The following is a 23,662-nucleotide window of genomic DNA, read 5'->3' on the forward strand; positions in this document are numbered from 1 at the left end:
ACCTGAATAGTACAAACGCCTACTCAGGAACGCGTTTTGCCTTATAAAACGTACTCCTAATTCCATGGGTTCCAGTGGAAAATGTTTGTCATGATTAAGAGGGAGAAGACTGAGATCCCATATAAGCTTCATCACTGGTTATAGTTTTACTTGAGAACATCTTGTTTAAAGTTTCAGCTACTTTACTGAGACCCTAGAGACCAAATGTGGAAGGTGACTTGTCACAGCCTTGGAGCAGGTCCCTGCCATCGCACAACTGCAGACTGCCCTGCACGTGGAGTCTGTGCAGCTCCAGTGTGCAGCCAGGATGAGCTTCCACCATACAAGGGCTGTGGTGAGTACAGAGGATGACACGAGTCCTGTTGGTAACAGTGGCAGAGAGAGGACAAGTGGTGACATCTACATTCCCAAATCTTCAAGAGTTGGACAGGTTGGAAGCAGCTTTTCCATGTTCTCTGTATTTGGCACTTCTCGTAGGTCTAAACAAACTGGCAGGTTTTCTATTCTATGGAAAGCAGACCATTTCTTGGACTCCTTACTCTGGAGTCTGGGCTGCTCCCTTCTCCTTTTGTAGCCACTGGATTTTCTGATGTGAATGGCCTCCATCAGCATCTCAGAAAATAGCGATTTTTAAATGGTAATCCCAAATGCTTGACGTCAGTTTGTATTTATGCTTTAGTCGATTTAGGAGCTAAAGACCCCTAAGTATCTGGTGATCTTTTTCATACTGTTTTTTTATGCTGTTGTGTGGCATGCTGTCCTGCTTTGATGCTATAATGAAGAAGAAGAAGAAGGAAACGTAAGCAATTTGCTCTTTAATAAAAATAAGTAAACATATGCAGTTGAGACAATATTTATTAAATATGTGAGCTGAGATACGCATAGTGCTATAGATCTCTGGCCTTTCAAATATGGGACACTTGCCAGTGCAGAAATTTCTCTCTCCTTTGTGGTTAATCTGCTTTGCAATCTATCTGTATTGGTACTTCAGTATGGTTCTATACCTAGTATTTTAGGGATGAGAATAACAGTATGTCTTTCCTTTTCAGTTTTCACTGAAGGATCTCTCAGTGCTTTTCACAAATTCGTGAAATAATTTTCACTTCAGGCCTTGAAGTAGGTCAGGATTAGCCCCAAATAGCATCGATGAGGAACTAATGAAAATGTGCTGGCAGCTTTTCAGACCTGGGAAAGGGAGTTTAACATTTTACCCATTCACCAAGTTTCCAGATTTGAGGAGTGAGTTACTAAAGTTCCAAGAAAGTTGGGGACCTGGGAAAGTGCTACCTGGTTTCCACCATCTGAATCTACCCCAGAAATGGTTTTGTATATCATCACATCACTCCGTCTGCCCAAGTCAAAGCCAGCACATGAAGGGACTGTCAGAGCTGATGGGCAGCACAGTTCTATCTTGTACAGAAGAAGACTGATATCCCTCTATTTGCTACATAATCCCATCTCCATCAGTAGAGTACTTTTGGGTAAATATTGCTAGGGGCAACAAGCCATGGTAGAGGCTAAACTGAGGTGACCATCTGCTCTATCAGGTCGTGTTGTTGCAGTTACTGCAGAGCTTATCTATGTTGCTGTTTCTGTTGTCAGACCACTCATCTGGTACCACAGCTCTTCCTATTGCTCCCATTTCTCCATCAGCTCCTTTGGTAACCTGTCCCTTTCTGTGCCTTACCTCCACTGCAAGTCCATGCTGCAATCACTGCAATGCTAAAAGTCTCCTGTCTGGACCCCACCTTTAGCAATTGAACACAAATGTGCTGATTGCTGACGGGCTGTAGTTTCCATTAAAGCCCACAACAGCTGCAGTTGTCAGTGCTTTGGAAGGCAGAAAATATTTGACATGCTTGCCTTCAGGCACAAGTATAGCAGCAAGTTCACAATTATTGTTCAGTGCCTCTGCTGTAACACCCCCACAATGGTACATAGTAGGCTTTCAGGGCTAAATTCAGCAAAAAGCTTCTCTGGTCAATCTTTGAGTTTCAGTATACGTGGAATAATACATAATTTCAACCAATCCTTCATATAAGTGCATATACACATAGTGAGCGTGTGTGTTTAGATCCATAATCATAGCTGATGGCCTCCATGCTGCACCACTGACTGCATCGTGACTTCTACTGGCAAAGAAGAGCCACCACCAACTGAGCTGCCAACAGCAGTCTGGGCCCACTCACTGCCACTTTGCTGAGCATATGAGATCCGAAGAAGGTCCAAAACAAAGCTCTGCATACACATGAAGCAGGTTAAGATCTGAACTGACTGCTTTTGACCTTGCAAGCTGTGTGTGTGCTTGCTTTGGTACACAGGAAGGCCTGTTTGATCTGGGAGGGGGTTAAAAGCCTCTTACTTATGAGCGCTCAGCTCATAGGGCGGGGTTAGGTCCATCGTTTTCAAACATGTTTTACATAAGGTTTTAATATCAGATTAATGTCTAAGGCCATACTATTCTGCTGCATCTTCAATAAAAAGGGTGAGTTTTAACCCTGGGGACCTTCTGATGTCTTTGCTAGGGTTTGTCTTCCCCTCTGTGTGCACTCTCTTATTGCTAATGAGAGCAGTATGTGCCCAGCCTGGGCCAGACCCATCCACTCCTCTTCCTCAGCTAAAGCATCAACCAAAACTACTCCCTCCCACCCAGGCTGCTGTGCTGATCCCGGGTGTCCTTCTGTTCTGCTCCTGTTCCATCTGCTGGCCATTGGTGCCTATCTGCCATCTCTAATCTCAGTCATGTTGCAAATTCTCCAGGCCAGGACTTGTCTTTTTGTTGTAGCATTGATGTGAGCCTTTCCCCCACAGGGTCTGAAAGTGCTATGATCTTGTAGTAAGCATTAAATAAAAGTCTCTTGAAGTCTTTAGGGATAAAACATCCCACCCCTATTCCACTAGTAAAACAGCTTGGCCAAAATGTCCACGAGGTACCTCTGTTGCCCCTTTCCATCCAACCTTGTCCCCCAGTGTCACACTGGAAGGCAAATCCCTGCTGATGACCTGAACTTGCTAGTGGTGCCAGTGGAGGGGGGCTCGGCTGGTGGCACATGAGAAGCCTCTTCCGTGGGACTCTTCTTGCAGATGACACCGGTGTCCACAGGTGCTGGGATGTTCTAGCAAAATAGATTTTTAACAGTATTGGACAGTCATTTGCCTCCTCAGCAGGGGCTGGTTGGAGTTAGCATGGCAATTGTATTTTGGTTGATAACCGTGATGACAAAACACAGTTGCCCTTTGATCTTCCAGTGAGGGCAGCACGGCCCCCACAGTGTGCTTATGGCAGGGCTTTGTGCTGCATGAGTGCTGAAAGCAGCATAAGTATCCCCAAACACCAGCATAGGCTACGGTTATCCTGGCCACTGGTGTCTGGGCAAGAGCCAGGCATGCACCTGGCATGACACTGATGGTGAAAGCGCTGTTGCCACTACACTGTGTCCCAGCAAGGCTGCCCGTGACCTTATGGCTGCCTGTAAAGCCAGCAGAAGCCTGTCCTTCATTACTGCCATGTATGGTCCATTAAATACTATTTCTCTGCTTTATCTTTCATTGCCCCAGTCCTGTCCTTCCTCTCCGTCTCACCAACTACCTCCTGGCAAGGTCTTACTGCGTGTTAGGACTTTGATGTTCATCTCAACTTCCTGGTTTGGATCTGGTGACTTAATCCTTGCCATTTAACAACTTTTCCTTGGTTTGGGACTCCACAGCACTGTCATTTCCAGCTCTTCATTGTCACCTTCTCATGGCCTTTCTGTTGTCTCTTCTCTTCCACAGGAATCCCTGTTCAGCTCAACGTGTCCCCTGTCTGGGTGTCCCCATCCAGTTACACAGCTTTTACTGCTATCTCCAATTCACATCTCAGAACCTCTGCCTCCCTCCTAGCTTGCCACCGTATCCCTACACCTGCATTTTTCTTGTCTCCTCTGGCACCTCTTCCCAAATGAGTTACCAGCAACTCAAAACGCCCCTAGCCAGAGCATATTTCTGCTCCCCTTTTTCTTCCCATATTCCCCACTCATCTGTTCTCCCTCGGAGACACATAATGAGGGAGGCAGGAACATCTCTGACCTTCTCTGCTGCGCTTCCTTATTTGGCTGGCCTTTGTGTCTTACCACTTTGTCCCCACGCCCTCAGGTCTCCCTGCCAGTTTGGTACTGGTGTTCCATATGCCTGTTTCCCATCACTCATCCTGTACACAAGATGTTTTCTTCAGCTGGCCTGCTAGAACATACCCTTCTCCCCATGCCAGTCTCTCTCACCGGCCCTAAAAAACCCAGCAAATTAAATCATCTGCGTATCTGTTTCACATATTTATGAGTGGGGTACTAATCCCTGCATAGTGAAAGGGTCATATGTACAGAAGGGGAAATGAGGACACCAGCTTTAAAAGGAGAAGTGGAGGAAGGGGGACCGAGAGCAAGGGCAGGGCAGATGTCAAGGAGGTGATTTTACAGTGTTGGAAAAAAATGCAGACAACTGAAACAACAGCAGATCAGAGTGTCGCTGACAAGCCACATCAGTGCTCGCTCTTTGATAGTTCTGCATTTAAGGCCTCACATTTTCCTGCTCCCAGCACCTACGTCTTCAGAGCAGATACCAAGTCCTTCAGCTGGCTGAAAAAAAAGCGTAAAGAAGTTAAAAAACCAGCATACCCCCCCTCTTCTCAGTGCTTTGTGATAACAGACACCTCTCCTTCCCCTCCACCCCAGTGGGAAAGCTGATCTGTCAGGATAATCTATGTGCGAGGGCAGCCCTCCCAGGCCTCTTCACGAATGCTCCATCAGAGCAGGGAAGCTCTTTCCGGCTTCCCCAGCACAGCTCACGTGCCACGCAGGTCTCAGCAGGCAAAGGATTTGCATGTGATGCCGTTACAGTGACCTCCTGAAACCTGGCTCCGTTTCCCATCGGCTCTGTTCTATTACTTTCTCAGAACACAAAAGCAGGTGAAATGTCTGTTGGATGCCACAAAACCCTCTCTGGCTGTAGCCGTGGCAAAATAACCCTCCTTAAAGTAATAGAGAGGTCCTTTTGTGTGCAAAAGCTCCTTTCAGATTGGGCTGGGGTTTTTTATTGCCTTATAAAGGATTCTGCAACGAGTGAGCTGGAGATCTGACAGTTGCATCCCAGTCATATTTTAATACAACGCAGACAGCAGATGCTTCAAGAAGATTATATTTCTTCGTGTACATCGGGTGTCCTGGGAGATTGCACATTCAGGGTCAAGGGCTGTAGGGGGCTGGCTCTGTGGTTTTGCAGGAGGATTCTTCTGTTTCCAGCAAAATATAACTGTAAAGCACAGGGCGTTCTGCCAAGCCTTCTATATGGAGTCAGCAGGAAATGCTGCTCCCGAGAGAGATTTTACCTACAGCTCTGTCAGGGATAGCTTTTATTATAATAATAGCAGTTGATCAAATAGCCCCCAGTGCTGCAACACCTTGTAGCCTGAATATCGGTGCTGAGCCTGAGCAGAGGAGTAGCGCTTACTCATTGGGCTGTGAAAAGGTTATTCATGTGGGGGAACACTGTCTGTGTCTGTAAAGGCAGGCAGAAATGAGCACTTCGTAACAGTATGGTGGTTTTGAAACGCAAATAGCTTGGCCAAGGCAATCATCGACTGGCCAGCACAGAAGACCTTGCAAGGGAGACAATTATGTCCAAAGATGCAACAAAAGCTCTCACAGAGTCCCCGCTGTACACACTGACAAGGCAGATATGATCTAAGTTTTAATGAGGTTTTACAAAGAAGCTGTGTCCTCCTACTCCTGATCATGCATGACCATTAATTTATCTGCTTTGCATATTGAAGGATTAAGGCTAAGCAAGCACACCTAGAACGGGAATTTCCAATTCCACAGGACTTAGGAATCCAAGCCTTGACACCAGCCCCTCTCAAACCCAACCCTGAGAATATCAGTAGCTATCAGTAAAATTCAAGTACAGACACAGGCCCTCTGGGGTGCCAGCTCACAGCCACAGTGATACACTGGATGCTGAAATAAGTAACAGCACTGGATGAGAAGCAAGGGGAACACGCAATTCACTTATTACTAAATCCTACACCAGACAAAGCTGCTTCGAATTTCTATTAATGTTTTCCTAAGGGAGGAGCAAAATTTCACCAAGAAAAAAAGGATTTACCTCAAGTGCTGCAATCTGCATAAGGGAAAGGAGCTGATGCTCCTTTCTCTTGTGGAGAAAGGGCGGGTGCCCCCCGAAGCCTGTAGAGCCACATGAGGCATCGGTTTGTCTTTGTAGTGCGGCTGGCCTTCAAACATGAACTGACCCGCCATGTTCCCCCACCGTCATGCATGGAGTTTAATTGTGCCAGAAATGGTAAACGTCAGGAAGCATTTGTGTGGTGGAATGTTGAAACTATGGTTGGATAAAGCAGTGAGTGCAAGAGAGGCTGCATATGTATTAAAGAGCCCTTAAATGGATGTCATAAATAGCCCTGATTTCTCTCTTTACCCTGCAAACAGCTGCCATGTGCTATAGTCCCCTTGTAGGGGATGTAGTAGACTTAGCAGTGAACACAGGATGGTTCAGAATGCCTGTCAGAATGTGCTTTACCGGCACCTAGCCAACTCTCTTGCTAAGGATCAGCAGCACTGCAGTAGTCAGCCTTTGGAGACTGGGGGTGAGGACATCCCGTGATACCTCCTAGAGGAACAGAGGGTCTGTGGTAATTCTCTGAGCTCTCCCAGTCAGCAAATCAGACAGAAACACCATGCTGGGCCATGATGTTTGGATCTATATCTAACTTTTTTCTGGTTTGGGAGTAAATTAGTTTCTGAGGGGTATACCTGGAGCACAGTTATGCAGAAGCAATGCGATAATAAATTTCATTTTACTCATCAGTCCTCCTCCCTTGGTGTCTATGAACAATGTCTTGCTCTTCTTGGCTTCCTTCAATAGCCACGATTTTGTGGCTGCAGTGGTGGCAGCAATATCCTTTTTCCTCCCTGTGTTGAACAGGCAGAAGGAGGAACTGAGGCACTGGTAAGCAAGGATAGTTAGCAGTGGGAAGGAGAGACTGAGGGAATTCATGCCCATCCCAAGCTATTTTTTCCATTTCTTTTAAAATATGTAGTTTTGATGTTATGTGTTGACTTTAGTTGTTGACAGACTGCATGAAAAGAGCCCATGTGTTACTCTAGGCATTTTGGCAGATGTAAAGGAAAGCTATCCAGCTAAGATCAGCAGCTAACTCACAACAAAGCTTAACCTCCAGCCAAAAGCTTAATCCAACACAAACCAAACATCTGCCCTTCTCGGGCTCTCTGGGATGGAGACAGAGATCTTGGTTTCTGGGGTGGCTCCAGGATTGTTCTTCATCTTCTGACTCCTCCCAGATGACAGAGCAGGGCATGTGCACTCGCTCTATGGTCTAGGTAAGAGACTGCGGCATGAGGTGCAGATGCCCAAGCTCTCTGAATTACATCTACAAAACCTCAGACTGAACTGTATGTAGATCTAGTACAAATAACAGTGTCCCTCCCTTGCCCTGTAAAACCTTCTGCTATTTCTGGCTTTTCTCTCCCAGCGCCTCTTTTCAAACACAGCAGATTGAGACCATTATCCCCGGAATAAAGAGTCTGCACGCTGCTTTTTTTGTTTTTTCCCCACTGTATCTCATTCCTGACCTCTGCTGCTTTTTTACTATTCTGGTTTATAATAGGAAATTGAAAGCTTGAAGATTTTCTTCACATCTGACATTCATTCATACATCCAGCTTCTTTTTTTTCTCTGCCACATTAAAGGTAGAGAAAAAGAAAGAGCCAAACCTGTGTGTTTATGATCCGTATTTTTAATACCCAAAAACCTAATTCTTGTCTTAGTCTTGCTTTGTGCAACTTTATTAATTTCACTGACCTCATTCTGGATCCTTATCAATGTAAGAAGGAATTCGGGTGATGTATTTAAAGAGTATTTGTTTTAAAGACAACATTGACAGTTAAGACAAACAAGTCTCATGCTCATCTGCCCACTTCCCAGCCCTGATGACTTGTCTAAATTCCTCATCTTATCATTCAAGCCCAGATATTTGAAAGTGACCACAGATTTAGAGTGACTCAAGTTTTACCAGTCTGGGTCATCTCTATCCTGATTTTCTTCAGATGGCTCCTGTTAAAAGTATGGCAGCTGTGCACCCCCTGGGGCTAAAAGTGTTTCAAGCTGGAAGCCTTAAAACCAAGCCAGCTCAAATCAGAGGATTTTAAAAACCATTTGGCCTTCGTATATGAGTTGGTGAGTCTCTGCTGAGAGGTGATGGATACACGCAGCTCCCACTGGAAGCTGAATGTGAGCCAGATGAATTAAACCTTTGTTACAGTAGGGCAGTGGAGTCACACAGCCCAGGAAACACCTTTCCCCTCTGATGCCATGACAGCATACCTGTGATGAAAGTCAGTGATAAATGCAGAATGGTTTTATCTTCTGTGAGCTCAGAGGCACCTTTCTTTATGGTGCACTTTATTTTGCAAGGCTGGGAGTGGCTCGTTTCGTGACTCTTGAGTGTGAAAACTCCTGAGGTTTGGGAAAATATGCCTTCAATGAGTGGATTGAATTGGATTGGACTGTGATGCTTACTGCAGATTTACAAACCTATATGCTACAGACCACTGAAACAAAAGTTCAGTTATCAGACAATCAATAGGACCCTGGTTCAGCTAAACAGCTAATCATGCATTCAGCTTCTCACTGTACAAATGTCCTTTTTTACTTCAATTAAGCATAGGCTTAATTTGCTGCTTAGTTCATTTATTATAATTTGCTGTGGTGATTTAAAAGATAGCTATGACTCTGTAAAATCAATTTGACATGGGTAGTTAATATGAGGATAATGTGATCATAGCTATGGCATCATGCCCAAACAGTGAATGGCAAACATGCTTGCCTGAATACTCTCTATAGTAATTGAGTTTGTGGTAGAGAAGTTCTGGGGCAATATTTGAATATACTATTGCTGTGTGCTCATCCCAGTAAAATGGGTAAGAAGCACTATGCTTCAAGGTGAAAAATAATCACCACGGAATTAATCTGATGTCTTCTTTTCTCTGTGGGTAGATTCTTCTATAATTATCCAGTAAGATCTTTTGCATCTGTTTGCCAACACTGCTAACACATGGGACCCTGGGTCTCTGGTTTGATTTTGTTTGAGACTGTGAAGTTCCTTGGTGTGTGAGAGTGAGTAACATTCAGTTGCAGGGCACGAAGATGTCTCATTCTTTCACGGCCAGGCAGAAAACTGCAAGGCACTGTGTGAGTGGAGACCATCCTCTGCTTTCTCTGCCCAGGTTTGGTGTTTTTTTCTCCCTTCCATGCCAATCAGCCACCTTTGGAAACAGTTCAGCAACATCTTCTGGGGAGGATGGCAAGGACATCTGAGGCAGCTTCCTTTGTAGTCCCAACCATAGGGATCTCATTCACAGCTTTAAAAAGAAGTAGAATGAAAAGCATGCAAGAGCCAAAGGCTCCAGACTGAAACAATTCATGGAATGAAATGTTCCAGGCTTTGTTTGTTTGCTGGTTTGTGTGTTTGTTGTTTGAAATAAGAGCTATTGGGCTCGGTTCAGTTGCTGGGTTATCAGAGTGATGAATCTGTAACATAATCAAGTGAAGACTTCTTTTCAAAAAACCAAGGCACTTTTACTGATTTGGAACATGCCTCCTCAGCTGGGGAGATGAACAAAAAATATTCACATCAGCGTTTGTTGGGTTTTTTTTGACATTGTGCATGAATGAGTCTGTCTTTTTTTCAGGGGCACCCCCATTTCTTGCAACTGTACAGTGGGTCTGGGACCTACCCTTCTCTGCCAGTGTTGTCCAAGCAGAAAAGCTCACCTCCCAGTAAAAATGGCTCCCATTGTCTCTTTTCTCCACTGAAGAACTCTGCAGATGGAGCAAGGACTGTACCTGAGAGCAACAGATGTCCTACCGTGACTGCTAAATCCCGGCACCATCAGTACTAATTTCATGGTGTGTGATGAAAGGGGTACACAGTGCACTTTCTCTGCTGGTTGCTGTGAGGTGCTTGGATTTTTCTAGTCTAATTGTGGCTTCTCAATAGAGGCTGGCTGCTGTGAAAGGATCACAGGGTGGCATGCTGGATGCACATGTCCCCAGAGAACCAGGCTGATCAAAGGGGAACCACTGAACTACTGAGTTTGATTCACTGGTCACAGTGAAACAGATATGCTTCATAGGACAGAAGTCTAAATATAGCTCAAGTTTCTGAGTAACAGGGTATGTAGCAGTTTTTCCATGCTTTAGCAACAAAAAGCTGCAGTGGGCACCTAAGGATCACCTCAGTCAGATATTATCTGCTTTGTGCAATGCTACTGCTCTGATATTTGTCATTTCTTGGTTTACCTCAGCATCCCAGAGAAAGTTGCAGGAAAATTTGTAGCAGGAGTGGCAAGATCTGGCGATTGCAGACATCACTACTGGGGCAACCCCAGCACCTCAGTAAACAGAAACCCATGACAAGGCAGTAAAAAAGGGGTGCTGGTAGGGCACAGGCGAAAGGCAGGAGGAGGTGAGGGAGTTTTTATGTAGGGTAAATCTGGTTTAGCAGGTATGGGTAAAGATCTGCTCTGGTACCAACAACTCCACATTGATTATTATGCTGCAGTTCTACCAGTTCATGGCCTTCTCATCTAACAGAAACTTAACAGGGAAATACGACAAGGCCAAAGACTTGAATGACTCCTGCTGTCCCTTTAACCAGAAGAAGCTAAATGAAGTAGGAAGCTGATCTTGGATGGTAATCTGCTTAGATGAGTGCAGGCTAAAAGCGGAATAATCCCTGAGGTCTCTCATTTTGTTTGGCGTAGTTTGGGCAGAAAGCAAACGCAGCTGAATTTTCCAAAGCTGTAATGTGCAGGTGGGTCTGTCCTTCTGCCTGTAGTAGCAGCAAAGGTGGCTGGTCTGCTTTTCTGTAAAAAGGGTAGGAAGTCCAGGTGCTCTCTTTCAAAAACTCTACACTGCTGCTGGGCACTTCTGAAGTGGTTTTGTGGGTGACGGGTAATTCTGAATCCACAGCGGCATGTGTGAAGAGGTAGAAAACAGAGAAATGCCTTCTGTCTGTCCTGAGAAAAAAGCTGCTTTTTCCTTATTGTAAATGTGTGTGGTTACACAGGTCCTCACTAATACCTGAGGATGATTCATTATAATTTGGTTTAATCCTTCCTGAGCTAGAGGAAAAAGGTTAATTGCCTGAGGAGAAGCATTTATCTGATCCACAGACAGTTCAGAGGACTGAGGGAGGGGGAGAATCAGTCAGAATGAGAAGATAAGCTAATTTTTCACAGGTCCAGTTTTCTTGATCTGTTTATTATAGCCAATGATAACAGTGAGGTTGTGCTGAGCAGCTTGTAGAAACAACAGAAAAATGGTTTCCCCTCCCTCTACCCAGCCCTGGAGCAGATGCAGCTGAGAAAATCTCAAGTGTAGTAGCTTTGCTAAAGCTGTGCTGGTGTGAGCAGTGTGGAAAATAAAGCATTTTTAACCAGGGTGCAGTCCTCCCTGTGAGATCCTTTAATTTGCCTTTTTTTGAGTTGGGGGAACCTCAAAGGGTTGGAAGTAAATCTCCATCTCCTTTGGGGAGACAGGAATGGAGAGAATAATTCATTGGAGGTTTGTTTGTGTGCTGTTATCGAGGAACCATTGGGACCTTAATCCCAGGAAAGCACAGGCTGGTCTATAATTGCTTTCTAGTTTTGGAAGCACATGGGTGTTTGGTTGTTTTGGGTTTTTTTTAAGAATGTGGTAGGCATCAATAGATAACCCAACGGAGTAAGAATATCTTTGACTAATTAGACATTAGTCAGCAAGCATAAGGTGGGGAATTGCTCTGAATATCTGGATTACCCTTGTGAGTCAGAGTTGTTGCTGTGTTCTCATAGGTTAAGCTCTTTTGGAGATACACTTTCCTTTCACAGGAGTAGGGTAACACTGCTAATTTTAAGGCAAGAATTAATAGTTGGTAAATAGTAATAAACCTGAGGATTGTAGTCAGTATCAGTGAGCTAATGCTGTGTTAGTAATTAAGTGAATGATCTGAAATGTTCCAGAATGCAAAACTGTTATCTAAATATGCTCACAGAAGGCTGTCTTGGGTTTGGGGAAGAAACTTTTCTGTGGATTCTGGTCCAGAAAGGAAAAAAATTGCCATTATCTTTTCAGTTCTGGAGGCTTGCAGAATTACTTAACGGCTGAATATTTATTTGGAACAGAACCGATAAGTATTTCATCCTGTGCCCTTCAAATCAGACTCTGTCCCTTTTGGCTTGCCCCTTAGCAAGCTAATCACCATTCCCCTTTTTATTGTAATTGGTGTGTTTGATGTGAGAGCACTCTGTTTCTGTGAGACTTTGTTGCTGTTATGCGTCGCCTTTCTGTAAGTCTTGCTCCAGTGCTGCCAGTTTAAAGGACTTTCTTAAATTAATATGGTGAAGCTCAGTTCTTATAATCATCTCTTAGCTTTATTAATCCCTTCTTATTTAAAGTTCCAAGGGCAGCTAAAAGCTTAGACTAGAGCAGCTCTCTGCTGTATCATGCCCGACACATAAGTCTATTGCACCAGCACTACTTACTCTGTTTACAGTCTAAATAGGTAAAACCAAAACTGAGAAGGAAAGCAGATACCCTATCATTATGGGGCTTGACCGAGGTCACAGAGCAGAGCTGTTTGCAGAGAGCCCTGATTCTCTAGTGACTACTGTCCTCGGCAAACATACAGAAACTGTGGAGCTGCCTTCTGTGTTACTGCTGTGTTACTGCGTATGTGAACACTTCTCTGATTATCCTCTGGATATATAACAGTAATTTTCTCAAGGTACACAGAGTAGATTGTGCATGATTATTTGTCAATAGGTTTAAAAGGATACCTGTGTATCTGAGAAGAAGAAAGTGGAACAGTCATGACTCTACTGAGAAACAAAATGCAAAGATCTTGCAGGAGAGGCACCAGGGAATTTCGGTTTTGCTCTCAAATCTTCTGTACTACATGGTTGGTAAGATTTGCTTCCTCGCTCAACAAAATCCCAAAACAGTTCTCTGGTTTAATACAGGTATTCTGTTTCTGTAGAAGATGGGAAGGAAGCACTGCTCGCTTGTGGGGCAGACAAAAGTCAACAGAACAATGTTACTTTTTCCTGCACCTCTGGTGGTAAGGTAGGGCTACTGCTACGCCTGTACCAAGCAGGAAATACTGCTGTGACAGTTGTACTATGGTCATGCCCTCCTGTTTCCACTGAAAGTAACCCGCAGCAACAGACATCTTTTGCTTTCCCTTAGACAGCTTTTCTCAATTGTGACTTCTATTTTTCAAGTGAACTTTTAAAGGCCAACTACACTAGGAGGAGCTCTTCCTCCATTTCATCCCTTCTCTCCCTGTGCAGCTAGCTATCCAGTAAAGCTCTGAGTTGCTTTCGCAGGGGCTGCTTCTTAAGCCCTCTGGACTTCTTTGGGCACGTAAGCTCCCTCACTTCAGGGTATGAAGGAAACACTAATTCCACTGACCCTTTCTGATGCTATGGTAGTTGGGCATTTCGTGATAGTCAGCTCCTTGCTATGTTTGGAGAAGTGGCTGAAGTGTTCTGTATTTCACAGCTACACGGTAGCATTTCTTTTTCAGTACAGACTAAACTGCAGCCCTGTAGCTGCCAACGCACAGGCCTTCAATAAACGTCCCAGGTAATATTGGTCCATTTTTTCCTTCAGTTAGGTTAATATCCAGAACTGTAAGGATTACGCAGACAACATACATACAGTACTCAGTGCTTTCTAGTGTAAGGTAGAGTGAGTTGAAAATCTCATCCCGCAGACACCGGTGAAGTCGTGCCGGTCATGCCGGCTGGTGCTCTCTGTCGCATTCACACCACAGGGGGGTTGCTGCTTCACTCAGAAGACGTTTCTCCCACAGCTGACAGCAGACCAGATGTCTGTGATCCCTCCTCTCGAAGACAAGAATCAGCGTTCCAATACTCTTTACTAAAAATGAACGCGTGCCTAGCACTCTCCATGCCGAAGGCTTTCCAGTTTTGTAGCTGCTTTGCGTGCTTTACGAACAGAACTTTGAGGGGTGAGGCGCGCAGGCGACGGCCGCCGCCACCACAGCCCGCAGGGGGGCGCACACTCCCGCCCCGCGGGAGCCACCGCTCCCGGCATGCCCTGCGCGCCACCGGCGCTCGTGGGTGCGGCGGGATTGGCGGGAAGCGCAGCCAATCGCGAGCGAGGGCCTTGCCCGCGGCCGCCCCCCTCGCGCGCGCCGCCGGGAAGCTTTGAAAGGTCTGAGGGGCGCGGGGCCTCGCGGCCGCCGCGGTTCGGGTGCCTGCCGCGCTGCCGGCGCCAGGCCGCGGCTCCTGCTGCGCAGGTCAGCGCCGGGCCCCGGAGCCCCCTGGGCTGCGCGGTGGGAGGGGGCCCGCCGGTACTCACCGTCAAGGGTTGGGGCCCTAAGTTTGTTTTCTCCTTCCAGGTGAAGTGCTAATGCCAAGCCTTCCTGCAGCACTTGGTGTAAGTCCGTGCCGATATACCTGTGTTTTACCCCCTCACGGGTGTCCTTGTCCACCCACCGGTCCCGGGGCCGCCGGGTGCCCGGGCAGTGCTCCTGCGGGAGCGCTGTGATCCCTCAGTCAGTTATCAGAGGTTGTGCCGCAGCGGTATGCGGTGTGTGTGCAAACCCAGGAATCAGCAGCGTGTGAGAGGCAGAGTGTGCAGGTTGTGTGATAAGTGGTTATTAATGCAGCTGGCAACTCGAAGGACACGGAACTCTCCAAACTTTGATTTTCCTCCTGTCTAAAGAGGATTTTGTAGAGGGCACAGTGAAGTTTCCATCTTGTGAAGATGTGGAGGCCTGTGCATCTGCAAAAGTTGTAGCAATTTGGTATTATTTATAAGCCTTTTTATTTTCCCTAAACTTAGGGCTAAATAAATATCAGGAATATTGCCTAAATACTAAGTTAGGAAAACGTGCGCTTTAGGCTGTACTGAGCTGAATACCATCGTGTGGAGTTTTGTTCAGTAGTGTGGAATGGTGGAGAAGAAAACAGGGATCAATGCAAATAGGTGAGGGCTAAGAGGAAAAGGGTTCCTAGTGGCAGTGCAATCTTATCTGCTACATAAAATAGTCTTAAGGCTTATCTGAAATAATCAGGTACTCTTTAAGCAGAAATCTCAATAAATACAATTTAAGTGAGTGAATATTCCACAGCTGATGCTGCCTTGGACTAATGGTACTTTTGTTCAATTTTGAAATAATATTTATGTTGTAGTTCTCATTGTTATATGCTTAGCTTTGGCCTCTGGTTTCTTTTACACTGTTGGCTAAAATAAAGAACTCTTTGTTAACTGTGTTTGTTTCATAAATTGTTACCTAGAATGATATGTGTTTGACTAGTTTGACCATGTTGAGTCATGCTGAAGTGTGTTTCCAGCCCTTCAGTCTTTCTGCTGTCTCCTTTCCAGGTTCTCCCTGTTCTTTTAACATCTGTCACTAATTCTGGGTCACCAGAACAGAGTGTTGTGTTCTAGCAGTATATGTTATAGGGCTAAGTACTTACTGTGATTGCTATTTGTGTTTAGGCATCCAAAGATAACCGTATTTCTTTCCCGTGCAGTATAGCATGAGGAGTTCTTGTTCAGTTTACCACTGAATAAATTCCAGCTTTCTTATGTCCCAAAACCACCTATCCTGTAAACATTGCTGACTCTACTGGCAGGATCTCATACATGGTCAAATATGTGGAGATAAAATTTAACATAACTGGTTTCAGAGTGATAATATAATGTAACATAGACTTATATGGAAAGTCTGTATCACATTAGTTATTATATGAACACATATATACACACACACACGCGTGTGTGCCTACTTTCCTGTTCTTTAGCAGGATTGGGTGTAGTCGTCCACATAATCATATTCTAAGCATCTTTCAAAGTTTTGTTTTGTTTGCCTTGTAGATTGGGTATCATGGCTGCTAAGAAACTCAGAAGAGCAAGGTTGTCTCAGGAGCTGTGTGAAAGGCTGAGTCGCCATCAGATCACTACCTGTCAGGTGAAAGGGTTATTTTATGCTTGTGGGGATGTTTTCTGGGGGGGTAGGTTTTTGGTTTGTTCAGGTTTGGGTTTTTTTTTTTTTGTGTGTGTATGTGTTTTGGTTTTTTTTGTTTGGTTTTTTTTGGGCTGTGTGTGTGTTTTAATGCATGTTCTGTTTACTTTTTTGAGGTTTAATTTACAGGGAGCTTTACTTTCTATAAAGTAGGGGCATTGCACACTCCGTCTGGCTTGCTGTCTTGTAAAAATACAGCTTTAAAATGATAGATGCCCAACTAAAACATTTAAACTTGTACATATGTACTACCTTCACTTCTAAAGAATCAAAAGTTGCTTTATTTCAGCAGGGGTGTGCAGCTACTACTTGTGTGGAGTAAGACATTAATTTGTGAACACTTTACAAAACACATGTATACTATATAACCTAGTGTGTGAACGTGCTGTTAAGTTACACTATCAGTTATGGGTTGATTCAGGAGTACGTTCTGAAGTTGTTCTTATGAATGCTCACCTAAAGAGATCCACGAGGCCCTATATGTTTCAGTAGTATGCATCACAAATACAGGATCTAAGCCTAGGACTGCAATCTAGAAGACATGCTGTATTTTGAATGTTATTTTTAGGTAGATAGAGACTTCTGTGGGCAAAAAGGTGTTATTGCAGTTTCATCACACAGTTCTTGAATGTTTGGTCCTTTGACTCCATGTTCTTTAAAATATAAATACAATTTCTTTTAACATACTGGTATCAGAGAAAGTTAGGAGAGGTATAGCATGATAGTGTATAACAGCACAGTATACATTCCACGGGTTTACCATCTAGTTGTGTATATTGCATCAGTTTAGTCCTCGGTCTTGATTTCTAGGTTGTGGTCTCTGATGTGTTCTGTCATTTTTCAGGACTTTTTATGTCTTTCCTTCTTGGAGCTAATGAAAGTGACGGGACAGAGCTACTATGATGTGCGGAAGCTTCTTTGTAAAGTCAGCCGAGCTTGTGCTCCCAAAATGCAGACAGTAAGTATGCTTGTGTTGATTCTGGTTTTGATGCAGTTTCTGGGAAAAAGCTGAACAGTGTCACTCATCTTTTTACGTGAGAGGTTTGCGATGTTCCCTTTGATTGCACAGTAAAATAATACTTCTATTTTTAAATGTAGATCTCTGAGGCACTTTAGTTTGATGCAGTGACTTTTATTAGGCATTATAGCCTCAAGAGATTGTTCAGGCTTACAGAATCAGTTTTGAGTGCAATATGAAAATATGGCATTATGTTGTGCAATCCAACAGCTAAAAATTACTTCTGGTTTGGATCCTGCAACTGAAAAAAAACCCAAAAACAACCCAAAACAAAAAAACCCCAAAGAAAAGCATTATTTAAAACAAGCAGAGAAGAACTACTTCAGTATAAATTGGTTTTAGACATAAAATGGGTGCTGAGAAGTGCAATGATCCTGAAGATAACTTGAGAATTTTTTCCATCCATGTAAACAAGCTGTAGTGTGGTTTTAGGCTACAGGTAGCCTAACTGGGCCGGGTGCAAGAAAGAAACAGATGTTAGGTGCAATGCAGTGGCAGGATTTTGTTTTCTTTTGAATTTGGGTGAAAAGGTGTCAGAAATGGGGTCTTTTTAGAACGGAGAGGACATAGACGGTTCTGACCTGTGTCAATGCAGCCTGTTTGTTTTTTCCTTAAAAAATAAAAAAGCCCTGTCAAAGTTTATTATGTGTAATTGTCATAGTAACTTTGTGAAACTTTAAATTCACAAACATGCTAAAGTTGTGATATGCAGAATTAATATGACTTATACTGAATGGATTAGAATAAGTGAGCTAATTACACATCACCATTCAATCATATTTCTTTGCCAAGAAGCTTGTCAGATCCTGAAGCTTGTCAGGCAGCAGTTTTCAAGGACTGTTAATACAGAGCCAGCTGATAGAATCATAGAATCAACTAGGTTGGAAAAGACTTTTAAGATCATCGACTCCAACCATTACCTCAGGACTGCCAAGACTGCCACTAAACCATATCTCTGAGGGCCTCATCTGCACAGTTTCTGAACACTTCCAGCTATGACCAGCTATGTAAGTGCATGAAACACAGAACTGTAGTTCCAGAACAGAGGATGTTGGCTATTTTTAAGGGATGTGGCTTGAATCTCTGCAAACACAGGATTTCAAATGGACTTCAAGTGGGAGTGACTGATGTAATATCATGACTAATAAAGCAAGAAGGTTTGACAATGTCTGTGAGTAAAAAAAAAAATAAATAAATAAATTAGATAATAGGAGTTATAAATAAGGGGAAAATACTGTCAAGATACAGTATGGGAAGCACTGGCAGCAAAACTTGAGAGCGTGACAAGATCTGAAGTAAAACTAATTTCTGGAAAACTTGCCTCACAGTGTAAAGTACAGAGTGAAGCCTACGGAGCTCGTAAGAGAAGTTAGTGAAGGGGTGACTTGATCACATGATATGCTAAGTAGAAAAAGATAATTATATTAGATGTCTCTAGAGTCCAGCTGAATGAAAAGCTGAGCAGGAGCCAGTGACTGGAGGATAAATTAAAAAATAAATCCCTGAAATGAGAAGTAATGAGAAAATCCTTAGAAACTGACATAAGTTACCATTTGAAAAGGTCATCTAAGGATGTGGTAATTTTTCATTCACTTTGACTCCTGATTTAACTGTTGAATTTTATTTTATTTTTTTACTGAAAGTCTGGTTCAACCCTAATTTTCTGCATTAAATATGGAAATCACAGGGTAAAATTTTAGAGTTCATGTTAGGCAGGAAAAGTAGGCTAGAATATTGTTTCCACATTCTATGGGTTTTTTTTTCGTAGTCTATAGGGTTTAAGTCCTGTCAGAGGTTGAACAAAAAAATTATAGAACTATGTTGCAAATACTTCTGCTTTAGTACATGTATTCACTCTTAAAGTGAATCTGAACATAAACGCTGATCCATTTCAGTGAGGTAGAATTCGTTGTTTTTTGTATTGGCCTGTTCTGTGTCTTGAAAACTACTTGTCAAGTTTATTTCTCCTCAATAGAACTGAAGAACGGAGAAGGTCTGGATGAAGTTCAAATATTACTCTAATATGCTACGTGTCATAACATAGGGAAGAACTGTAGCATAAAAAAAGGAAGGTACAAGCTATCGTCCCTCAGCCTGCTGGTAGAACTAGCTGGAAGTTTTTCTGATCAGCTTCAACAACAGTGCTCACTTGTTGGCCCAACAAGTATGGACTAAACCATCTAGGGTTCAATAGTGTGCTTATTTACATGATGAATCCTATGGAGGTGCTTCCATGGTATACTATATTCCCATCAGACTATCTTAAGACTGGGATAAATCTGATGCCTGCATTTCTCTCAGGCATAGAGAAATCAGGTTTTCTGGAGTGGTCAGTGATGGCATGCTATGGCAGTACAGTGTGACAGGGCTTTGAGAATCTCTCTTGTTGGGAGAGGAGTCTGACACCTTTGGGAGCTCTTAACTGTAACTAGAGCAACAAGCTTTAGATCTTGGACTGTTCATTTTAAAAATCAAACTTCTGATGTTCAGGATGCTCAGTGGTTGAGGAATGTGTCAGTTTTGGCAGATGTCCGCAAGACCTGTTTTTTTTTTTTGGAAACTTCATGTTTTGGTGTTTCCAGATCAGCATTTGCATTTTTTTTTTTTTTTTTTTTAGTTTTCTTTTTCTGGTAAAAATTGATCCCTCAAATGAAATAATTCTTATGAACTAGAGTTCTGATCTTAGTCCCATCGCAGCTATTTTCAGTTCTATACCTGTCCTGTCTTCCTGACCAGCCTTCCTTACAAAAGTGGAAAATAATGAATGACTATGAGGTTACCCCAGGCTTGTTCAAAGACTTGGGAATCTTTATCAGACCTTTTCTTCAATCCAGGTAGTTTCAAATTGTTAATGAATGTTGGCTAGAAAGTGCTTGGTTTTAGGTTTCATGTAATGTTTTGTGTTGGTCACTAATGACACTTATAGTGTTTACTTATTTAAAAATTGGAGCTTTACAGGTTGAAAGCAAGCATTGTTGAATAGAAGCACAGAAATCCTTTGATACATCATTATTAAAGGCTTATTATTTAATATTGTGGTGAGGAAGATAGGACAAACTTTTAAATCTACTCTATGAACTATAAATGGGATATAAATGTGAAGGATGATGAGGTAAGAGAGGAATATAGTTGAATATAGTAAGAGATTGCTCATTGGCAAGTGTTAAGTCATTCCAGGCTGATAAAAGCAAATGCAAGAAGTTTGCTATTTGGTTGGACTTGATGATCTTAAAGGTCTTTTCCAACCTAGCTGATTCCGTGATTCTAGGATTTCCATTACCAAAAAAAAAAAAAAAAAAAAAAATCTGATTTGTGTCTTTGCTTTCTTTTGCCTTTTCCCCCCTCCTTTTGTAGGCTTATGAAATGAAACTGAGGAAGTCTGACAATCCCTCTTCAGCCTTTTTATCTACCACGCTGCATAGTTTGGATAAAGTCTTGCATGGTGGAGTGCCTTGTGGATCCCTCACAGAGGTAACTTGTTTAATATATTTTACTGCAGTTGCATATTATACCTGTCTTGTGAAAGGTGCTTTATACACAACATATACAAAATTTTTCAATGAGAAGGGCGTTTTCCTTTTGTTTGATAGAGGCTGCACTTTTTTGGTGTCTGTTTTCCCTTCCTCCCTCCCCCCACGATGTCAGGTAAGTGGGAAAATGAAAGAACCAAAAAATTTGGTGACCTTATTTTCCTTTAAAGAAGCGGAAAATTTCACAGGATATGTGGGAGAGTTGCAGTGGTTTTGTGGTCAGAACACAAGGTGCTGAATCAGGAGTCTGTCCTTTTAATACTGACTTATTCTGACTTTACCAAGTCATTAGTTTTTATGAAGGTACCATAAGCAATTAGGACAAAAATGTGAAGCATATAGTCATGAGAATGACTTTACAGAGCTGTTATGTAGCACTAATTTATGCAATAAATATATAACACTTTTTTTTTTAAGAAAGACTGGAATTAAGGGCTGTATTACATGCACATACATTGCAACACTGCAAACTGCATGTGAGTTTATAACTGTCTCACTCTCTGGACTTTCGATGCAATGCTATATTTTTGCTTGGAATTTTCTTTTAAGACCAAGGGACTTCTAAGACTAGGCTTCATCTTCTAGTAGCTGGATTTCTCTGTGGCTTTGCAGAAAGTGATAGTAACTTGCATAGTTTCTATAATCTGGAAAGACAGGGCTTGTGTAGGTGCTCATAGGAGTCATTGAGTATTATAAGAACACAAAGATGGAGAATCTGGCTTAAGAATTTGCTAAGCTACAAATGGAAGTGGAGAAATGTATATATTAGAGTGAGTATCAATAAATGTGTGCCCTATTCTGATGTTATTCCCTATGCCATCCATTATAGATCCTTAGTAGAGACAGAATCCAGAGCTCAATGGATCTTGGTTTTATGCAGCTAGCCATACTTGCCTTCTTAAAGTTCTGAACTCAGCTGTGTGCTTGAAATGTCTTGTGTGTCTCATGCTCTGAATTTAGGTAGGTCAAAACCATCTTTTTCTGTGAACACATTAGCTGTCCCTACCAAGTGCTTTTCTTTGTCTACTGTGGCAAATTACCACAATAGAGGAGTAGAAGTGAGAAATTACAGAAATATTACTCTGAGAAAAATATTTTTTTTCACACCCTATAATCAAAACCAGGTTGTTTTTTGTCTCAGAAAACACTGAATGCGTAGTGACTTAAAACATAGTAGTATTTAAGCAACACTGAGTTTAGACCAACAGTTTCTGTGCTAGTAAACTCATAGGTAGTGAGGAAATACTACTTTTTAAAGATTCTAAGTATTTCTTTTAGTATAAGATGTACAGGAATATACACTATTCAGGTCTTCATGAAAACGTTTAAGAAAGCATCCATGAACTTACATTGATCTGTCAGAATTATGTTCTTCCTATTTAGGTCTAGCTTTGTTACCAATTTACTATAAGCAAATCAGATTGGAAGAATTTAATCTTAAGATTAAATTCAGCTGGAGGTCAGGTTTTAGTGCCTGAAAATATTTTTATCAGTAGAACAATGGCTGCACTAAGTGTAGTTTGACTCCTTTTCTTTTGGATTATTGTTCATGTAGTCAACTGATGAAATAGCACAGCATATGTTTGGAAAGAAATGGAGCTCACTTGCAGCTAGTACCTGACTTTCTGAAATTTCCATCTGGTCCACTACTCCTCAGAGGAGGCAGAGAATGGCAGTTCACATCTTTAGGCTGCTTAAACTTCCGAGTTGTGCTTTTTTAGTTGAAATGTAGAGCCACTGCTGCATAGGTAGGAGAAAGAAGTAGAACAGAGATGTGTCTTCTGTGATGTGCTGACTTGTCCTTGGGCCTGTGACTGGCTCATGAGTGGTGCCCAAAACAAGGATGTCACTCTTCTATAGCTTAACCCAGTCTATTTTGCCTTACTTCCTGTGGCTTGGCAATTTTGAGTAAAAGATGGCCAGAGTGTAGAAGTTTGCATTAAAGTATCCTGGAATATTTTTTCCTTAATTAAAAAAAAAATATGTGGATGTGATCCTTTTGGGTCAGAAGAGCCATGCAGTTAACTTACAAGGCTGCTGAATGTCGTGAATATTTGTCTTTTTTCTTAATCCTAAGCATAGCTGTCACTGAGCTAGCAGTGCTGTCTGTCTGACCTGCTCTTGCCTGAAGACCAGGTAGAATGGCTCTGGAGCACTGAGAGACTTAAGCTTGCCAATTGCCATGTTCATGGCATTGCTCCAAGGAAAAAAGTGGTTAACACGCTGGGAGTTTTACTGGAGTTCAGCTAACCTTTGACTTCTAGGTTTTGGTTTGATGTAGGTTTATTTATTTATTTATTTATTGTTTTATTTGAAAGCAAGTTCTGCAAGCAGTTGATCTCAAAACATGGATGTCCAATATAATTTTCCTGAGATGGCATAAAATGCCACTCATCAGGAAGTAAATGCAAATGTGAAATTTTCCAGAGCTCTGTAATTTGTAATACCTCTCAGCTTGGTTGATTATCACAATACTCAATTTTAATTTTTTTTCCTCAGTGTTTCCTTAAAACATGTCAATGTTTTAAGAAACATTTGAGATATAAGAAAATCTGAGACAATGTTGCTAAACTATTTTAAGAATGGTCATACTCCATATCTATCAATGGATTTAAAGGTAGTTGGGGAAGTGAATATATTCAAAGATAGGCTGAACTTTTATCTGCTTGTAAATGAAAAGCACTGCGCCAGGAAAGGTGTTCCACTGTAAATTTTCTCCTGACACCCCACCCCCCCAAAAAAACCCCAAACAAATCCAAACATTTTTGAATGCTGGTTTTTGGGGTTTTTTTTTTTTTTTTTGTATTCTAATGTATTTTGGTTAGAAATACAAAGACCTGCCTAACACAGTTACCTTCACCAGGTGATCTCACAAAGTGTGAGATGTTGAAGTCTGTACAAGACATCTGGTGGATGAGCCCAGAACTGCAGGCACTGCGTCCTCCCACCCGTAGCTTGGTCTTGGTTGCACCCTCATACCGGTTTGACAATACTGATACATAA

The 23,662-nt window shown here is 42.5% G+C and overlaps 1 protein-coding gene across 3 annotated transcripts in view; it reads left to right on the forward strand.

Annotated features, from left to right (window-relative positions):
* Positions 1 to 23,662, forward strand: part of RAD51B (RAD51 paralog B) — a 437,358-nt gene that overhangs the window by 31,760 nt on the left and 381,936 nt on the right. Inside the window, exons 1-5 of one of the 3 annotated variants that reach the window (XM_030481941.2) lie at positions 14,232 to 14,377; positions 14,480 to 14,517; positions 15,964 to 16,057; positions 16,956 to 17,069; positions 20,484 to 20,600. In XM_030481941.2, the coding sequence (XP_030337801.1) occupies positions 15,974 to 16,057; positions 16,956 to 17,069; positions 20,484 to 20,600 (315 nt within the window). In that variant the 5' untranslated portion in view covers positions 14,232 to 14,377; positions 14,480 to 14,517; positions 15,964 to 15,973. Of the gene's footprint in view, positions 1 to 14,231; positions 14,378 to 14,479; positions 14,518 to 15,963; positions 16,058 to 16,955; positions 17,070 to 20,483; positions 20,601 to 23,662 lie in introns of those variants that run through there. The other 2 variants (XM_030481942.1, XM_030481940.1) reach the window with 2 other exon arrangements.

Source organism: Strigops habroptila, chromosome 4 (assembly GCF_004027225.2).
Source record: "Strigops habroptila isolate Jane chromosome 4, bStrHab1.2.pri, whole genome shotgun sequence".
NCBI lineage: Eukaryota > Metazoa > Chordata > Aves > Psittaciformes > Psittacidae > Strigops > Strigops habroptila.